The 16,042-nt window shown below is 42.9% G+C and overlaps 2 protein-coding genes across 9 annotated transcripts in view; one reads left to right on the top strand and one right to left on the bottom strand.

Annotated features, from left to right (window-relative positions):
- The window catches only part of frmd4a (FERM domain containing 4A), a 93,005-nt gene extending 80,581 nt beyond the window's left edge, over positions 1–12,424 (top strand). For 4 of the 8 annotated variants that reach the window (XM_079346344.1, XM_079346345.1, XM_079346339.1 and 1 more), the window contains exons 13-24: positions 588–729; positions 874–1,015; positions 2,086–2,219; positions 2,328–2,450; positions 3,651–3,882; positions 4,124–4,180; positions 4,305–4,542; positions 4,748–4,906; positions 5,474–5,803; positions 5,916–6,484; positions 7,331–7,433; positions 9,002–12,424. In XM_079346344.1, coding sequence (XP_079202470.1) covers positions 588–729; positions 874–1,015; positions 2,086–2,219; positions 2,328–2,450; positions 3,651–3,882; positions 4,124–4,180; positions 4,305–4,542; positions 4,748–4,906; positions 5,474–5,803; positions 5,916–6,484; positions 7,331–7,433; positions 9,002–9,104 — 2,332 coding nt within the window. In that variant the 3' untranslated portion in view covers positions 9,105–12,424. Of the gene's footprint in view, positions 1–587; positions 730–873; positions 1,016–2,085; positions 2,220–2,327; positions 2,451–3,650; positions 3,883–4,123; positions 4,181–4,304; positions 4,543–4,747; positions 4,907–5,473; positions 5,804–5,915; positions 6,485–7,330; positions 7,434–8,431; positions 8,504–9,001 lie in introns of all 8 variants that reach the window. The other 4 variants (XM_079346343.1, XM_079346342.1, XM_079346340.1 and 1 more) reach the window with 4 other exon arrangements.
- A 1,391-nt stretch (positions 12,425–13,815) lies between these two features.
- On the bottom strand, positions 13,816–15,958 carry tmem253 (transmembrane protein 253). The gene is made up of 7 exons (XM_079345987.1): positions 15,825–15,958; positions 15,526–15,693; positions 15,198–15,308; positions 15,020–15,076; positions 14,827–14,937; positions 14,509–14,655; positions 13,816–14,141 (listed from the first exon to the last, which is right to left on the bottom strand). The coding sequence occupies exons 2-7, from the start codon at positions 15,691–15,693 to the stop codon at positions 14,088–14,090; spliced, it is 648 nt and encodes a 215-aa protein (XP_079202113.1). The 5' UTR covers positions 15,825–15,958; the 3' UTR covers positions 13,816–14,087.
- Between the last annotated feature and the right edge of the window lie 84 nt (positions 15,959–16,042).

Below are 16,042 nucleotides of genomic sequence, written 5' to 3'. Positions count from 1 at the left end.
TCAGTAATGGTTGCAGAGTTTGTCTTGGCAGTCGAGCAAGATATTGGGGATGTCCCATAGGAGCCTGACGCGGATTGATAGCCTGATTATTAACACACTTGTGTAGTCACATGCCTGAACAAACACGTGCTCCTTCACACACACACACACACACACACAAACATATACTCTACATTCACAACACAGTTGACCACAGGAGGAAAGATTGCTTTATGATAGCTGTTTTGCGGAGGAAGTGACCTCTGCTGTGTTTATTTAACATGAGTATTATTCTACAGACGGGGGGAGGGGGGGGGGGGGGGATGGGAGAAAAAGAGACAAATTGCATTAGTGTTGTTGTTTTGTTTTGTTTGTTTTTTTTCTCCAAAGAAAGCTGTCATTAGTGTGAGCTGTTCTGTTGCTCAGCTACAGATGTGTGTTTAAATAGGAATGAAACAACGTGTGTTGCTCTGTTACAACAACAACAAAAAGTCTATCTGAAATGTTCTGTCCTTTAAAAGCTACAGGTGTGTTAGTTGCGCTGCTTGGATATGTATCTCTCTTTTGTATTCAGTGTATATAAGGAGGCCTTGTGTCCGCTTCTACTGTAGGGCGTCAGTGACCAGAAGGACATTTGGTCACAGTGGCATCGCTGTGCATACTTGGTACGCCTGTCCTGCACTCATCAAGTCCATTTGGGCCATGGCCATCAGCCAACACCAGTTCTACCTGGACCGCAAGCAAAGCAAGGTCAGTCCCATCAAATGCTTCCACCACAGCAGATATGATTAATAATGTACAAGACATACAGCCATAAGCATGGTCAGAGGAGTGATTCTATTAAAACGCTTCACGATGAGTTTTGAAACATTTTCTCCATTCTTGTGTCTCAAGTCTAAGATCCATGCTGCGCGGAGTTTGAGTGAGATTGCTATAGACCTCACAGAAACGGGAACTCTGAAGACCTCCAAGCTGGCCAACATGGGCAGCAAAGGCAAGATCATCAGCGGCAGCAGTGGCAGTCTGCTCTCCTCAGGTCAGTACATGGACAGTGGAGGAGTCTGTACGAGGGAGAGATTCTGTCAAACTGGGCAGGAGAAGGATTTATGTGTGTGTGTGTGTGTGTGTGTGTGTGTGTGTGTGTGTGTGTGTGTGTGTGTGTTTGCACGTGTGAGGGTGAGGGGGAGTCTCGTTGACAACTGGAGGGACAGAAACAGCTGCTTCTGAAAAGAGGCCATTGATTCTGTGCTTCCACATGTACTGTACACAAACCCCACCCACAGACCTTCCGTGGGTGGAGAACAACACTTCCACCCTCGGTGTCACACAGACTCATCCTCCAGTGGGCCCCTGCCCATTCCGCATTGAGTGGGTTAGGGAACCTATGGAGCCATAGTGGGAAGTGGGACAACTTTATGGCAGTCATTTACACAACGTGCTCAACAAATGAGCGTGACACGGACTGCTGCATGATCACTTGTGAAGGATTCGTCTGAACAAAACCTGCTTTTTTTCTCAGTATAGATGCAAGAATTCTCTATTTCATTTTTTCTTGATTTCTCCAGCTCTTCATACTGTATCATCCCCTTCCTCTTCTTCGCCTTTTCTTCCTCTAGTTTGATTTTCATCCCATACTGTATCACACAAGATTTCTGTGTACACATAGTACAGTCTAGTATGTCTTTTCCCTAAACAGCTGAAGTAGGATTTATTCTAATTTTTGACACGCACATTTAAGCAAATTGAAACAGAATGTGTGTTTGGTGCAGAGCGTGGGGATGTTGTTCAACAAAGCATGTTGCAAACAAGCCTGGCACCATCTCAGGGCCTTGGAGACTGTGCGTCACAGACTTTGTCCTAATCTGCCACTTCCTCCAAACACTCACACTTGCACAAACACGCCACTAAAACTCAATTTCCTTATCAAACCGTTCCATTCGCTTCCCTGTAAACATCCTGTGAAGCTAGCAGGTGCTCGCACAATTTCTACCCATGGTCACATTGTGCCTCATCGAGGATCCCCACACTCTAAACATGTAAAACACACACACACATCTTTTAGTCCTGACTCTATTCCTGATGCTATGTGTTGTCTTTAACCTTCAGGTTCTCAGGAATCTGATAGCTCCCAGACTGCTAAGAAGGACATGCTGGCAGCACTGAGGGCCAGGCAGGAAGCTCTGGAGGAAACGCTAAGACAGAGACTAGAGGAACTCAAAAGCATCTGCATCCGAGAGGCGGTATGACAAAACACAGACAGCTTCTTTAAATATGTTGTCAACCAAAAAGCTCCTCAGCTCTCACTCACAACGTCTTTTGATTTCATATCCCTATTACGTGTTTCCTAGGAACTGACAGGAAAGCTTCCCAAGGAATATCCTTTGGATCCGGGAGAGGAGCCGCCCACAGTGAGAAGGAAGATCGGTACTGCTTTTAAACTGGATGAGCAGAAGATTCTTCCAAAGGGAGAGGTGAGGTTCAAACTCCCTGTTTTCTTCAGGAGAACTTTATCATCCCCTCCAATCTCTACACTCACTAAACATGCAACATAATACCACAACGGGCAGCACTATGCCTGTGCTGCCCTAAAGTCATCTTCACTCTTAAGGAATTGTTCATTCCAGCTGCAATGTGAACAATAAACTGATTATCACTAACAAGCTCTTAAAGTTAGTGCAGATCAAGGTTAGCTCACGATAAACTTCTTTCAAATACTTTGGATTTTATACCTACACATTTTTTCTGCACCATGGCTGACCTGCTGTTTTTAGTCAGCAAAGTAAACTGAGAACACTAAAAAAAAAAGACGTCTTGCACCTTGTTTTTGCTCCGCATCGCCTCGCTGTATTTTGTGCCATGGCTTAATTTTCCAGGGCAGCAGAACTTCTAAAAATAGTCTGGCAGCATTCTCGCCGCAGGAAGTGGTGATAGTAGGATTGTATGTGTGGTGTGCAGCCATGTGTGTGCGGGGGTGTGCGAGGGGGGAGTTGCTGAGATTGTTTGCTTTGTAAAAAAAAACAGAAAAAAGGACACAATATCAGAAAGTTGTTCTGCAAGCAGAATGATGTTGTTTCTTCATTTACACTTCACATCTTAAACACACAGACACGGAGTGTGAAGGGGGTCGTCAGAGGGAGAGATTCCTCAACGCTGAGATAGTCTGGTCTCTTTGGAGGGGAACACGAAACTCTGTGTTTTCACAAGTGCTAAGTGTACACATGACGTATGACTTACAGTCACGTAAGCACATGACTGTTCATATGTTTCTATTTACCACTCATGAGCAGTATCCCTCCATACAGTTTGCTCTAGTGAGATACCAGTCTCAGTGTAGCAATACAGTACATATGACACAGAGTTTTAGTTCCTGCCTCCACAAGTCTCAGGGGAAGTGAAGATTAGAAGAGGATGGATTGATGTAGCAGTGTTATTAATGGGGGGGGGACAATGTGACCAATAAAGAATATATCCAGTGGTGAGTGGTCCAGCACAGATAAACGACTTCCGCAGTGTATTTTCTCTGGCAGGGCTTTGAGTGTGCGTGTGCCTGACCAAACACGTTGCATGGGAGAGTTACAGTCTGACTATGTGTCTGCAAACCGAGCCTTGTTGATTTTGGATTGTGCATTGATTTCTGTTGCTAAATCGGAGAGATATATGTCTCATTCAAGGAGGAAGAACTGGAGCGTTTGGAGCGGGAGTTTGCCATCCAGTCCCAGATTACAGAGGCAGCCAGGCGTCTCGCCAGCGATCCTCACGTGAGCAGCAAGAAGCTGAAGAAGCAGAGGAAGACGTCTTATCTGAACGCACTGAAGAAGCTCCAGGAAATTGAGAACTCCATCAACGAGTACCGAGTCCGCTCTGGCAAGAAGCCGACACAGAGGGCGTCTCTTATCATAGAAGGTAACGGAACACTCCGAGTCTTTACAGGACAATTCTACATTTTGCACATCTCCTTTTAGTAAGCTGTAGTTCCCATAATAATGAGCAACATGCTCAAGTGTTTATTTTTTAAACAATTGCAAGATTGATTGGTGAAGCAGACATGTTCTGACATTGAAGCTTTTCTGATTAGTCAAACATTTGGCTTTAAAGCTTTTAGAGTTCTAATCATAAGATCTCCAATTCTTTCTCTGTCCAATAGAAGCCAATATTGGCTCTGAAGACAGTTCATTGTCCGATGCACTTGTCTTGGATGATGGTAAGTCTCAATCCTTCACATATTTTCATAATGCCCATGCCCTCTTCTTCCCCATAATGAGTTTGTGAAGTGTTTTTTTTTTTTTGGATTGAATGTAACTTAATCTATAATCACTCTATTTCAGATGATTCTCAAGTTACAGGTACCCCGACCTTCTCGCCAGTAGCATCGCCTCACAAGGGCCTCCCTCCACGACCGCCATCTCACAGTCGGCCTCCTCCACCACAGTCCCTGGATGGCCTGCGACACATGCACTACACGCGCTCCGACTACGACAAATCGCCCATCAAACCCAAGATGTGGAGTGAATCGTCATTGGATGAGCCTTATGAAAAAGTCAAGAAACGCTCTTCTCACTCCAGGTATGAGAGAGTCGATCTTCAGTTTAACGTGTGGGAAACCTGTCCAGCATCCTTTCAATACAAAAAAATAATAGCTGCACTTAAGGCACTATAAGCTCCTCTTGTTTAAGTAACTCAAGCAAACTAGCACTAATGTACACATTAGCAGGTTGCACATGTGAAAGGTGTGTAAATGTGATCAAACTTTAATTGTCCTTTTGTCTAGTCACAGGCGCTTCCCAAGCTCTGGTAGTGCAGAAGCAGGGGGGAGTAACTCACTGCAGAGCAGTCCCATCAGAAGCCTCCCTCACTGGAATTCTCAGTCCAGCATGCCATCGACCCCAGACCTGAAGACCAGGACCACACACTACGTACATTCCACAAGGTCAGTTGTTTAACATTCAATTGTTTACCACTTATTGGAGACTCTACTCCTTTGGAAAGCACAATACATTATATGTAAAGTCTAAGAATGGGAGAAAACTGTAAGGACAGTAAAAAAAGGATCTGTTAGCAGACACCCTTCTTCAGAAAGTATCAGGCAAGGTTCACTATCAGAAACAGGTGAGGTTCATTATACATGTCCGTAACAGGTAGTTCTCAATACTAGCAAGGGGAGTCTCCTCCTGAACAACTCAGAGTCACAATAATGATCATGATCAAGCAGCAGGACAAAAACCAAACATCGACAAAACAGAAGTAGACAGGAAAAGGGGACAATCCCAACGACCCTGACAGTATTCACTTCATAAGACACAATGAAATGAGCTTACTGCTTCCGTCGTCAGGTACCATTTGTACCTGCAGATGGAAGATTTATCTTGTTGCTTTTATATTTGTTTGGTTACGAGTAAAACTTACCAAATCTAGTGTTAATTATAATAGTCATAATATATTTGATTGTGTTGTTCTGCCCCTAAAATGGGTTTCTTTTGTGATCCTGCATTTACAGGTCAGTGGACATCAGTCCCACCCGTCTGCACAGCCTCGCTCAGCACTTTAGGAACCGCAGCTCAAGCCTTGAGTCTCAGGGCAAACTGTTGGTGCCCGACACCGACGCACACCTGCACACTTTGGGCACACTGGGCAGCCCTGAATTCTTCCTGGGTCCAGGACGTGGCTCAAATGGCTCTGACCCACTGGATGACTGCTCATCCTGCACCAGCCAAAGCAGCTCAGAGCATTACTACCCCGGTGGACCCCCAGGCAGCAACCCCAACTACTCCACTCTGGGAGAGGACTCGCCCTCCAAAGCCAGGCAGAGACAGAGGCAAAGGCACAGGTAGAGTCAGGAAGAGAGAAAATACATAACTGTTTTATCACCTTTATGTACGTCATACAAAAAGCAGTAATATATTTAACCTTAATATCTGTTGTCCTTTGTAATCTCCTAGGTCTGCAGGTCACCTGGGTTCCTCTAACTCTGGATCTATGCCAAACCTGGCGGCTAAGAACGGCTCTGTTGGAGGCTCAGGTGGAGGTGTGATGGGAGGGGGACACCACGGTGTCTACCTTCACAGTCAGAGCCAGCCCTCCTCCCAGTACCGCATTAAGGAGTACCCGCTATACGTGGAGGGCAGCCCAAACCCAGTGGTGGTGCGCAGCCTGGAGAGCGATCAGGAGGGCCATTACAGCGTGAAGGCCCAATTCAAGACCTCGAGCTCCTACACGGCCGGGGGACTGTACAAAGAGGCCTGGGGGGGAGAAGAGGGAGGGGAGGGGAGCGGCCGACTAACACCGTCGCGCTCTCAGATCGTACGGACTCCGTCACTGGGGCGGGAAGGTGGAGGAGGGGGGAGGGCAGCGGTGTCTGAAGAGCTGCGGTGTTGGTACCAAAGGTCCTCGGGAAGCCTGAAGGAGAGGAGTCACTCGGGTTCTACTTCTTCCGAGACAGGGTCACAGCAAGGCACCTTGGGACATGGTCGAGGAAGTCGAGTAGGAACACTTGCCAAGGGCTCACCAGGTGGGTGTATCATTCGTTTACAAGTTGTTTCCTTCAGTTGGAGGTTGTCATGTTTACAAACATCAAGTTTGTTGAGAGTTTTATTTGTTATTTTTTTTATTGATTTTAATCTTAACAGTCCACATAGTACATATGACCACACAAACACTTGATAAGCCTCCCCATCCCCGACACAGACTCTCCCTCCCTGCCTCCCTTCACGTCCGCACCTTGATCTCTTAAGCATGAGTCTTTATGAAAGATAAATAAATACACGAAAATGAAACAGACAAGTTTGTTCAGAGTTGTTAAGAATTATAAAGACAAGGGCCGTGTCTCAGATGTTCCAACGTCAACCTGTACAACATTTCTGTACAATTTGTAATCATATTGTGTGTTTGAAAGGTGAAGTAAGTAAAACAGTACTACTGTGTTCAGTTTTTAAATGGTGATGTTTTGATGTAAATAACGTTGGCAGAGCCATGTGGAAAACGACTGCCCCGTGTGAGGCTCGAACTCACGACCTTCAGATTATGAGACTGACGCGCTGCCTACTGCGCCAACGAGGCCTATGTGCACTTACTTCCTGTCACTCTAGTGTCACATGACCCCTGAAATAGCCTCTGTGACATGGAGGTCACGCCCCCTGAGGCCATTGAGTGGCACATTGTTGAAATTTCTTCTGCCCTCAACTCTCACAGGCTGCGTTCTGTGTGCTTTCTCCACGCCTCTACATTCACGTGTGTTTGTTTACATGTATGTCTCTGTCATGCTGCACAACGCCTGAATTTCCCTCGGGATCAATAAAGTATCTATCTATCTATCTATCTATCTAACGCGACTAACTGTGGATTTTTTTACCCATAGCTGCATCCCCTCACAGCCAGAGGAGTATGACGCCCTCCAGCGAACATGCAGCCACGCCCACACCCCCCTGCAGCCCACAGCACATCCTCAACTGGCAGAGCGGGTAAGAGACACATCTACCCAGTTTACACCAGGTATTAACATTTGACTCACTGATTTAAAAGGGACAGAAAACCACGAAGAAGACTGAAGGATACACTGTGAAGTCAGGCCTTGCTCAGGTGGACTGGAACACATTTGTCACCATTTGTTTGGCAGTATGTAAGCATGTGTCCTGGACTACAATAAAGGACTGCCTACTCTCCGTATCCATGGCAACAATGTTATGGTGTGACAAACAACTTGGCACCGTCATTCTTGTCTAATTTCAGTATTCTCCACTGTCTTCTGATCAAAATATGTTTGAATGAAACAAAATATCAACAGAAGAGAGGGGGAAGAACATTCTGGAAAACACTATGCAGCAAACTATTTTAGCCCTGACAGCATTACGCACTCGGAGATCGTCGAAGTGTTGGTCACCTCCCACTCACTCGAGGTGAATCCTCCTGCTTATCTCCCGCTGTGTTCACACATCAGCTCTTTCTGCGGGTAAAATACTCTGGGTTCGAGTAAATTAGAGTAAAAAAAAATCTTCTGTCTGCATTCACACAGGCAGCTCCTTTTGTAAATATCAGGAGTTTTTTCAGGAGTGTGAAAGATCTTTACTGGAAGTTAAAAAGGGGCGAATGCCATCTCGGTTAATGAGCTTCTTTCTCTCATATCTATCACACCTCACCTTCACGAGCCCACATGCTCTAACACTCAACTGACTTTGACTTTTACTGCTGATCTAAACTTCCAGAATGATTCTGTTGTGATTTGGGGTTCTTCATTTTACATTTTTCTCACCCTTAAAGTCCAATTATGTCACCTCTCTTTGACTTTTTATTCAACACTGATTGTGCTAATGTTTCACTCACTGCATCTCTTTTCATTTCTCACAACCCTCTGATAACCACAGAAAATGTGCTTTCTACCTAATACACGTTTTTTCTTCCTTCTCTTTTATTCCTCACTAACCCTCCTTTCCTTGTGTGTGTGTCCTCTCTCCTGGTTTAGAGGGACAGCAGACAGCTCTCCTACTGTGGACGTCTGTCAGTCTCCCCCTCAGCCCAGCTCTGATGCATAGAGGTACAGTCTGTGGTCTCTCCCCCACATTCTGGGGTCTAAACTAGTCTACTCTTAGGAAACACAGCAGAGGCGTAACAGAGACAAAAAAAAAAAAAGAGAGAGAGAGACGGCTGTCTCAGTTTTTGTCAAAATTCGATTTTTTTAAAAAAAATATTTTTTTTTAAAGAGATCAGTGATTTACACCATCAACTGTAAGGGGGGCTGACTAAAAAGAATGTGCACAATTTCTCACTGGCTGGTGGTGGTATCTGTCATGTATCTTTCTTACTGGCTCCATCTGATCTCTGCATGTGCTCTGCTCTGTGTTGTGACAGTGTGGCATATTCTTCACAGGATAATACTAATGTAAATACGTATATACTTATATGCTGTATGAGCAAAAACAGACTCAGGATTAGATCATAAAGCTGATAGTGTTTTTTTTTTTTATGACTATCTGTTTGAGTGAAAATGCTGTTTATTTGTAAGTCATACCATGGCCTCTCTGTTCTTGTGCAGGTCTTTCAGTGACAGCTGTTTTCTCAGCAGCCCCCTGTGTTCAGAGCTGGCAGATGTGCAGTGGTATGGACATGACAAGGCCAAACCCGGAACCCTGGTCTGAGACCTTCCTACAGGGCCCAGAAAAAAGGGGCCTTTTTGCCCTCTTCTACTGCGTCTCCACTGTCCCTCACCACTACTCATTGACAACTGACAACCTCATCCATAAAGCCCTACGAAAAGAAAAAAAAACCCTATCCTGACTGGACTGGAGGACTGGACATGAGCCTCCCTCCTCCCTTAACCCTATGTCCTCCATCCATCTCACCGCCTCTTTATTAAGCCCCTTTTTCACAGCTCAGCTGGACAGGGACACACTCGCTGAGCTCTGATGAGGGTTGATTTCACAACAGACTGAGAAGTACCACCTCAGCTGTTAAACTGGTCCTTGCACCATACAGCCCGTTCATCACGCACTCTTAGCACACACACGCAAACAAAGAAAGAGCGATGGGAAGAGAGAGCACAGAGAAATATAAATCATACAAATCAACTGAAAGCAACATCGGTCATGCTATGATCTGTTTCATATCTCAGTTTTTGTTCCCCCCCCCCAAGTTTAACACCAGTGCACTGCCACCCAATCAGAGGATACCTGCTGGATTTGAGCCACCAGTTTAAAAAATATATATATTTCAAGGCCCAAATGAACTGTGTTGGATTTCATTATCATCATCAATGTTGTTTGTTCTTCTTTGTTTATTCATCCCTGCATATTTATAAGAAGAGAAGATGACACAAACTCTTGAAAAACAAAAGAAATCACCAACATTAGAGATGACAAAATCAACTCCTCTCAGTTCAACCCACAACCAAAGACACCTACTGGATTAAGCGGTCGGTCCAAAAGGGTCCCTGGGCTGGTACTCTCCAAAGTGATGGCATCAGGACGGTTCACAGGACTCCTTCTGGGATATTAACGAGGACTACAGCAATAACAAGAACACAAGCTGGTTAGAATGGACAGAGTGTGTTGAAGCGACTCTTTGCCTTGTTCTCGGACTTGTGAGGTCTGGAGTTAAGGGTTATTAGAGCACCATAAGGATCCTTTGGACTTGTTATCTGGGGGTTGACATTAATCCATGCTTATTTCAGTGAATTCATCATACATGTTTATTTAATGTCACTGGACAAGCTCTCTCAGCCCACAACATTCTGGTTTTCCTCTTTGTATTTGTACAGAGTCGGAGTAATGGAGGCTTTGGTCGAGGTGAAAAGTCATTTAAGTGTTAATGTGGCCAGTCAAATTTCCAGTTTTAATTTGGGAATATTTGTGATATAAGAAATTGTGATTCTATTTTGACTCCTGAGAGGAGACGCTGATATTTCTAGTGATATCTATTCCTTTTGTTCGATGATTTGGTTGAATTTTTATTTTATTATTTTATTATTTTTTTCTTCTTTTTATTTTTTTTTACCTCTCATGGCTTTCTCCTCTGGTCTTGGCTCTTCACCAGTTCTTCCCATGCTGAGTATGAGTCAGCACCTCTCGTAGCACTGTGGTTTCTCATCTGTTCTCATGATCTGAACACATGCGTACAATTTAAAACTCAAAGCTGGCTCGGACACAAAAGGACAGTGACCACACCTCACATTATGAGCATGCAGGAGTGCAAGTTTTTCAGTGCCAAACATGTTGGTGCTTTACATTTGTACTGTATTTAGTCACAGGAAGCATAGACCTGATTTAGATTCATACACTTTCAAATCACAATAGTTAGTCCCCATATTCTGCAGATATCTCTAAAAAGAGAGAGAGAAGCCCCTGAAAACAATGCTCTATGATTTTCCATTAGATGTTGTAAGAATAAGTCAAACGTTCTTTGAAAAGCACAAAAAAGAGTGGGCTTACAATTAGTGTGCTCATTTCCCAACATCAATATTTGATTCGTTTGTTGTGACAAAGTGTGGAAGTGGAAGGGAAATGATTTCACTTTCAACTCCTGTCTCCTCCTTTTCTCACTCCTCCCTGTCAAAAAGTCAGATGTTAAGTTCAGGATTGAAAAAGCACATCTGATTTGTACGAAGGAAGAACTGTGCACGTGTCGGCTATGCCTGAATCTCCTCCCCCTGATTAGCCCCTTAACCAGAGTTTGTGTTTAGAACTGGCGCTTCATTGTTTCAATAAATCTGAATTAACGCGGTTTTAATTTAACTAAGAGAACAGAAAGTACATCTCGGAGTAAAGCAGACTGTGTTTTTTTTTTTTTTTTTTTTTAGTTCTTACAGCCCCATCATGTCTGGTGAAATGGTGTAACAATCAGTGTGGCAATTGTACCTCTTGGCATTGTGTTTCCTTAATGCCGTCACATCAGTCGTACTCTGCCACTTTCTGGTCTATTGAAGTAAAATGACAGTTCTTAACATACTCCCTGCATGAGTCTCACTCCAACACCTGATCAGAATCGATCAATCACTACCCAGAATTAAAACCAGCACTCTCTGGTTAATGTGTTGTAGGTAAAAAAAAATTACAATACCGTTTTCAGGCCTCCAATCAGAGTGCCAGTTTGTCCCTGCTTTGCTCTGTCAAAGTGTCTTCTCATGAAGACATAATCCCATGCATGCCCTGCAGCTCCACTGACAAATAAAGACCCCAAAGATATTCAGCATTTTACTTTTATGAGCACGTTTCTCAGCATAGTGTCCCCCCCATTCCCAAAAAGTCCTGTTATAACTGTGTGGTAATCTCTGACCTCTGAGCCCAATGTGAAGAAGTGTGACGCCCCCTCCCTCTGTAGCTCCAAATGTAACACATTTCCTGTGCTCCATAGAAATGTATGAGGTTTTTTCTAACAGTCCGAAGTGAATTAAACTAACTCTTTTGTCAGTTTCTACCTGTATGTACGGAGGGGCACTGTACGGTTTTGTCGGGTTTTTAACATTCACATTCATTGTTTTAACAATGTGTCATTTTATATGAACATGTATTGTTTTTATTATTGTTTTTGTTCTGACATAACAACCCTTTCAGGTGCTACAAAAAAAGAAGACCAGTTACTGCTTCGTCACGTAGGATCTTTAGACACCTCTTCGTTGATTTCAATAGATTCAATACCAGATGTGCAAGATGAAGCTTATTTTAACAGACAGATTCATAGTTGGACACGTCCCCCTACCAGACAATAGAGCATGTAACATGATTTTATCAGTTCTGTTCAACTGTAACAATACATTAAAGGTGTTGTAGAAAAATAAGTGGAATTGATTGGGGAAAAAAAAGAAACTGAATTCCACAGTTAATTTATTCTTTTTTCTATTAAAAATTTGTATAGTAACTTTACATTTTTCAAAAGTGTGTTGTTGGAAATTGATGATGAATTTTCAAGATGAGAAGCCGTGATGGTTCTTCAGAATAAGAAAAATAAATTATTGATGAATGTTCTCAAGAATATGTCTTTGTTATTTTTCCTTTCTTCTGTTTTTTTTCTGTTGTTTTTTTACATGAAGTAGTTTCTTTTTCATTTCCTGGTGCCTTAGATTTAATCCTACCATTCTGCTGATAGGTCATAGTATCTTACTTTTAGTCAGACTCATCTTAGGGAATCCCCCTTGTGTACTTCCTCTTCTCCGATCACACTCACTCTCTTGTCATCACATCCAGGTCTCACTCACCTCTCTCTCCACACTGTATCCTCACAGAGAAGGAGACGGTGGATTTCCTGTGGTAGTACTCTGCAAAGATAAAAGTTGTGACTCACCACACAGCAGCCCAGCACAAGAGTGGGCAGCTGCACAAATGTATCGATGCAGGCTTCACGTAAAGCTGACTTCGTTAATATGAAACAGTCATTCTTTGAGTAAATACATTCACGTGTTGTAGAAACAGACTTCTAATCAAATGGATTCTTCATACAACCTGAACATAAAGAATAATCATTGAACACGAGCTACACAGACTACGTGCTGTATAGTTTCCCACAAACACCAGAGAATAACAAGCAGAGAAGTCACCCAACTTGTTTCCCTTGCTTTCTTTTATTCTCCTTCTGTGTCTGTTTATTATTCAGACCTGTGTTCCTCTTTGTCCTCAGTGTGTTCCCATAGCAGCTCTCACAGCCCGGCAACAGCTGGAAGCTGTTAGCCAGACATGCCGTGAGAACGTTTTTTCTCAAACAAGACTGTGTGTTTGTGTTACTGTGTGTTTCTGCCATAGGAGTGGTGAATGACCTTGCGTTATGTTCTTTAATGAAATCCTCCATCATTTGAATACTCTCAAACACTCCGACCTTCACACTGTCTCTCCTCTCTGAAGTCTTTGGAAATATATCTTTGAGAGGAAAAGTTTTTTTTAAACCATGACCAATGACATGAGGACATATATGTGCAATATTATAACACTCTGTTAAATCCTTTAAGGTTCAAGGCTCAAACAACAAGAGGCCTTCCTTTAACTGTGATAAGATTATAGGAGCACAATAATACTTTTAATATCTCTGTATCATTGACTGGTTTTTGTCAAACATTCTTAACGTGATCGCCTCCCTGGGATATCTAATTCTATTAGTCGGCCATCTTTTCTTACAATAAACAGAGATTTGATTTGACGTATCAGGATGTAAAACAGGTCAAATTACTGACAATGCTGCCCTCTAGTGTTGACCAGAGAGAATACAAAAAACAAGTACAACAAAACACACAAAATACATTTAATTATATAAATAAGATTGGCCAAAAGTGGAGAGAAACATATAAATGTTCACTTTGTGTCCTTAGTGTGTGTTGTCTACATCACTACATGTTAAAAAAAAAAAAAAAAAAAAAAAAAGAAAGAAAGAGATGCTGTTGATTTGCTGTTTAAGCTTTGAAAATTGAAACTTTGCTGTGGAATATGTTTTGTAAATTCAAGGTCAACTTGGAGTTTTCGTGAATCACAAAGGAGAAGTTATACCAAGTCATCAGTCAGGATAAAATTTACAATATCTGATGAAATATCCCAAATTCGGATCGCGTAAGTCACTGCACAGACCTTGATCAGCTACAGTAAATTAATCAACTTAACAAACAAAACACAGTGAAGGAGGGAGCCTCTTCAGTTCTGTAAGATTTACAGATTGACTTCCTCTTGTTCCAGCAGAGGTCCATTGATCTCGTCTTGATTCTGCATTCAGCAAGAAGATATAATAATTAAAACACCATTCAATTCAGTCGTCTTTAATCTGCACTCAGTATCACACTATCAGAAGAAGTGCTGTTGAACATCAGCACAGTTGTGATTCATGCCCAATGCCAACTCCTCTCTGAAATACAGTACAACAGCACCACTTCAAGTGTGACAGTATAAACTGAATGAATGTGTAATAAATGAATAAACAATGACAGAGTTTTTTTTTTTTTTTGTTTGATCTAATTATTCATCTGATGTTGAAACATTTATAACTGGTTCATTCAACAGAATTGCATCTGGACGTTTGACCTCTGAGTCTCTATTTGTCTTCTAAGAGCAGCTATTCCTATGTCCTGCTCACCTGAGAGAGATTTCTGTAGGCCTGAATATGGTTAGGACTGTAGCGACGCAGGCCTTTCCAGGACAGGAAAAGTATGTAGATTGATGCAAGAAAACATTGTACAGCAAACGCTATGACACTTCCCTTCGCAACATATGAACCAGCACGCTAGTGAGAAGAATCCAGAGGAGAGAGAGAGAGAGTGAGGAGGACAGTTAATACATGCAGCTCAAAGACTATTTGTGACACATTCAGTTGGCCTTGATAAAAGTTAATCTTAAATTGTGAATTTCCTAATTATTATCATTTAAAAAAACTGGTTGATAATTGCAGAGATACCTGTTCTTTTGTGCTGAGTTGGATAGGCTCTTTAGAACTGACACTATTGGCCAGGAGAGCAGCGAAGCCAAACAGCAGACTGAAGATGTTCAGACCCATCAGAGTGATGACCTGTTTGTGATAAATGCAAAATTAATTGAAACACACGCTCCTATGCAAAGACAAATTAGTGTTCACATCTGAGAGTTTTCACCTTTAATTGATCCGCTTTTCTCTGGACCTCCAATGCCAAGCATCCAGCAGCCACATACTGTAAAAACACAAATAGCCATCACAGTCTGTCTGTCTGTCTGTCTGTCTGTCTGTCTGTCTGTCTGTCTGTCTGTCTGTCTAAAAGATGTGTGTGCTGTAGAAAGTGAAAGTGGACTCACAGATAGGCTTGACCACACAGGTGTTGTCATGGAGACAGAGCAGTTGTAGCTCAGACATGCATGAGTGACAGTGGACAGTATGCAAGCAACTGCACCGAGGATTTGAATCGCCTGAGGACCAACACACACACACACACACACACACACACACACACACACACACACACACACACACACACACACACACACACACACACACACACACACACACACACACACACACACACACACACACACACACACACACACAGCAGTAAGGTTGAAAAGGGTAACAAAAACAACTCTTAATATAGCTATTCTAAAATAGCAAAGAAATGAAGCAACTCACCCCAGCAACAAAAACTCTGGTGTTTACCACTGTCCCAAACCAGCGATGAATCCTGACATTAAATATGTCCTCATCATCTGTGCCGACAGGGGTCGAAGGTGAGGAGGTTGAAGGTGTGTCCTTAGTAAATACCTGGTACAGACCCTCTTGAAACATGTTCTGGGTCATCTTGTGTGAAAAAGAGAAATGTTGTCAAATGGCCTGCCCCTGAAAAACGGTCAACACAGAAACTCTCTCTCTCTCTCTCTCTCTCACGCACACAAAGAGCTTTGATTGTGTCCTCAATCATAATCACTTACCTTTGCCAAATGTTCTACAGTGTTAGGCCTAACTCTTTTATCCGCATGGCGTCATTTCAGCAGAAAATGTCATCAAGCTGAAATGGGAAACATTTCAACAGATTTTTCCCGCAGCTGCTGGTAGCCTATTTCATGGCTTACTCAAGTAGATCTAAAAGTTCAAAGTCCACTCGAGTTCAATGATAAAGAGAGGTTGAAGTCTGTTTCTTGAGGAAGTG

Source organism: Symphodus melops (genome assembly GCF_947650265.1).
Source record: "Symphodus melops genome assembly, chromosome: 6".
In the NCBI taxonomy this organism is placed as follows: Eukaryota; Metazoa; Chordata; class Actinopteri; order Labriformes; family Labridae; genus Symphodus; species Symphodus melops.
Note: the sequence above shows the minus strand (reverse complement) of the source record. Positions and strands in the feature narration are given on the sequence as shown.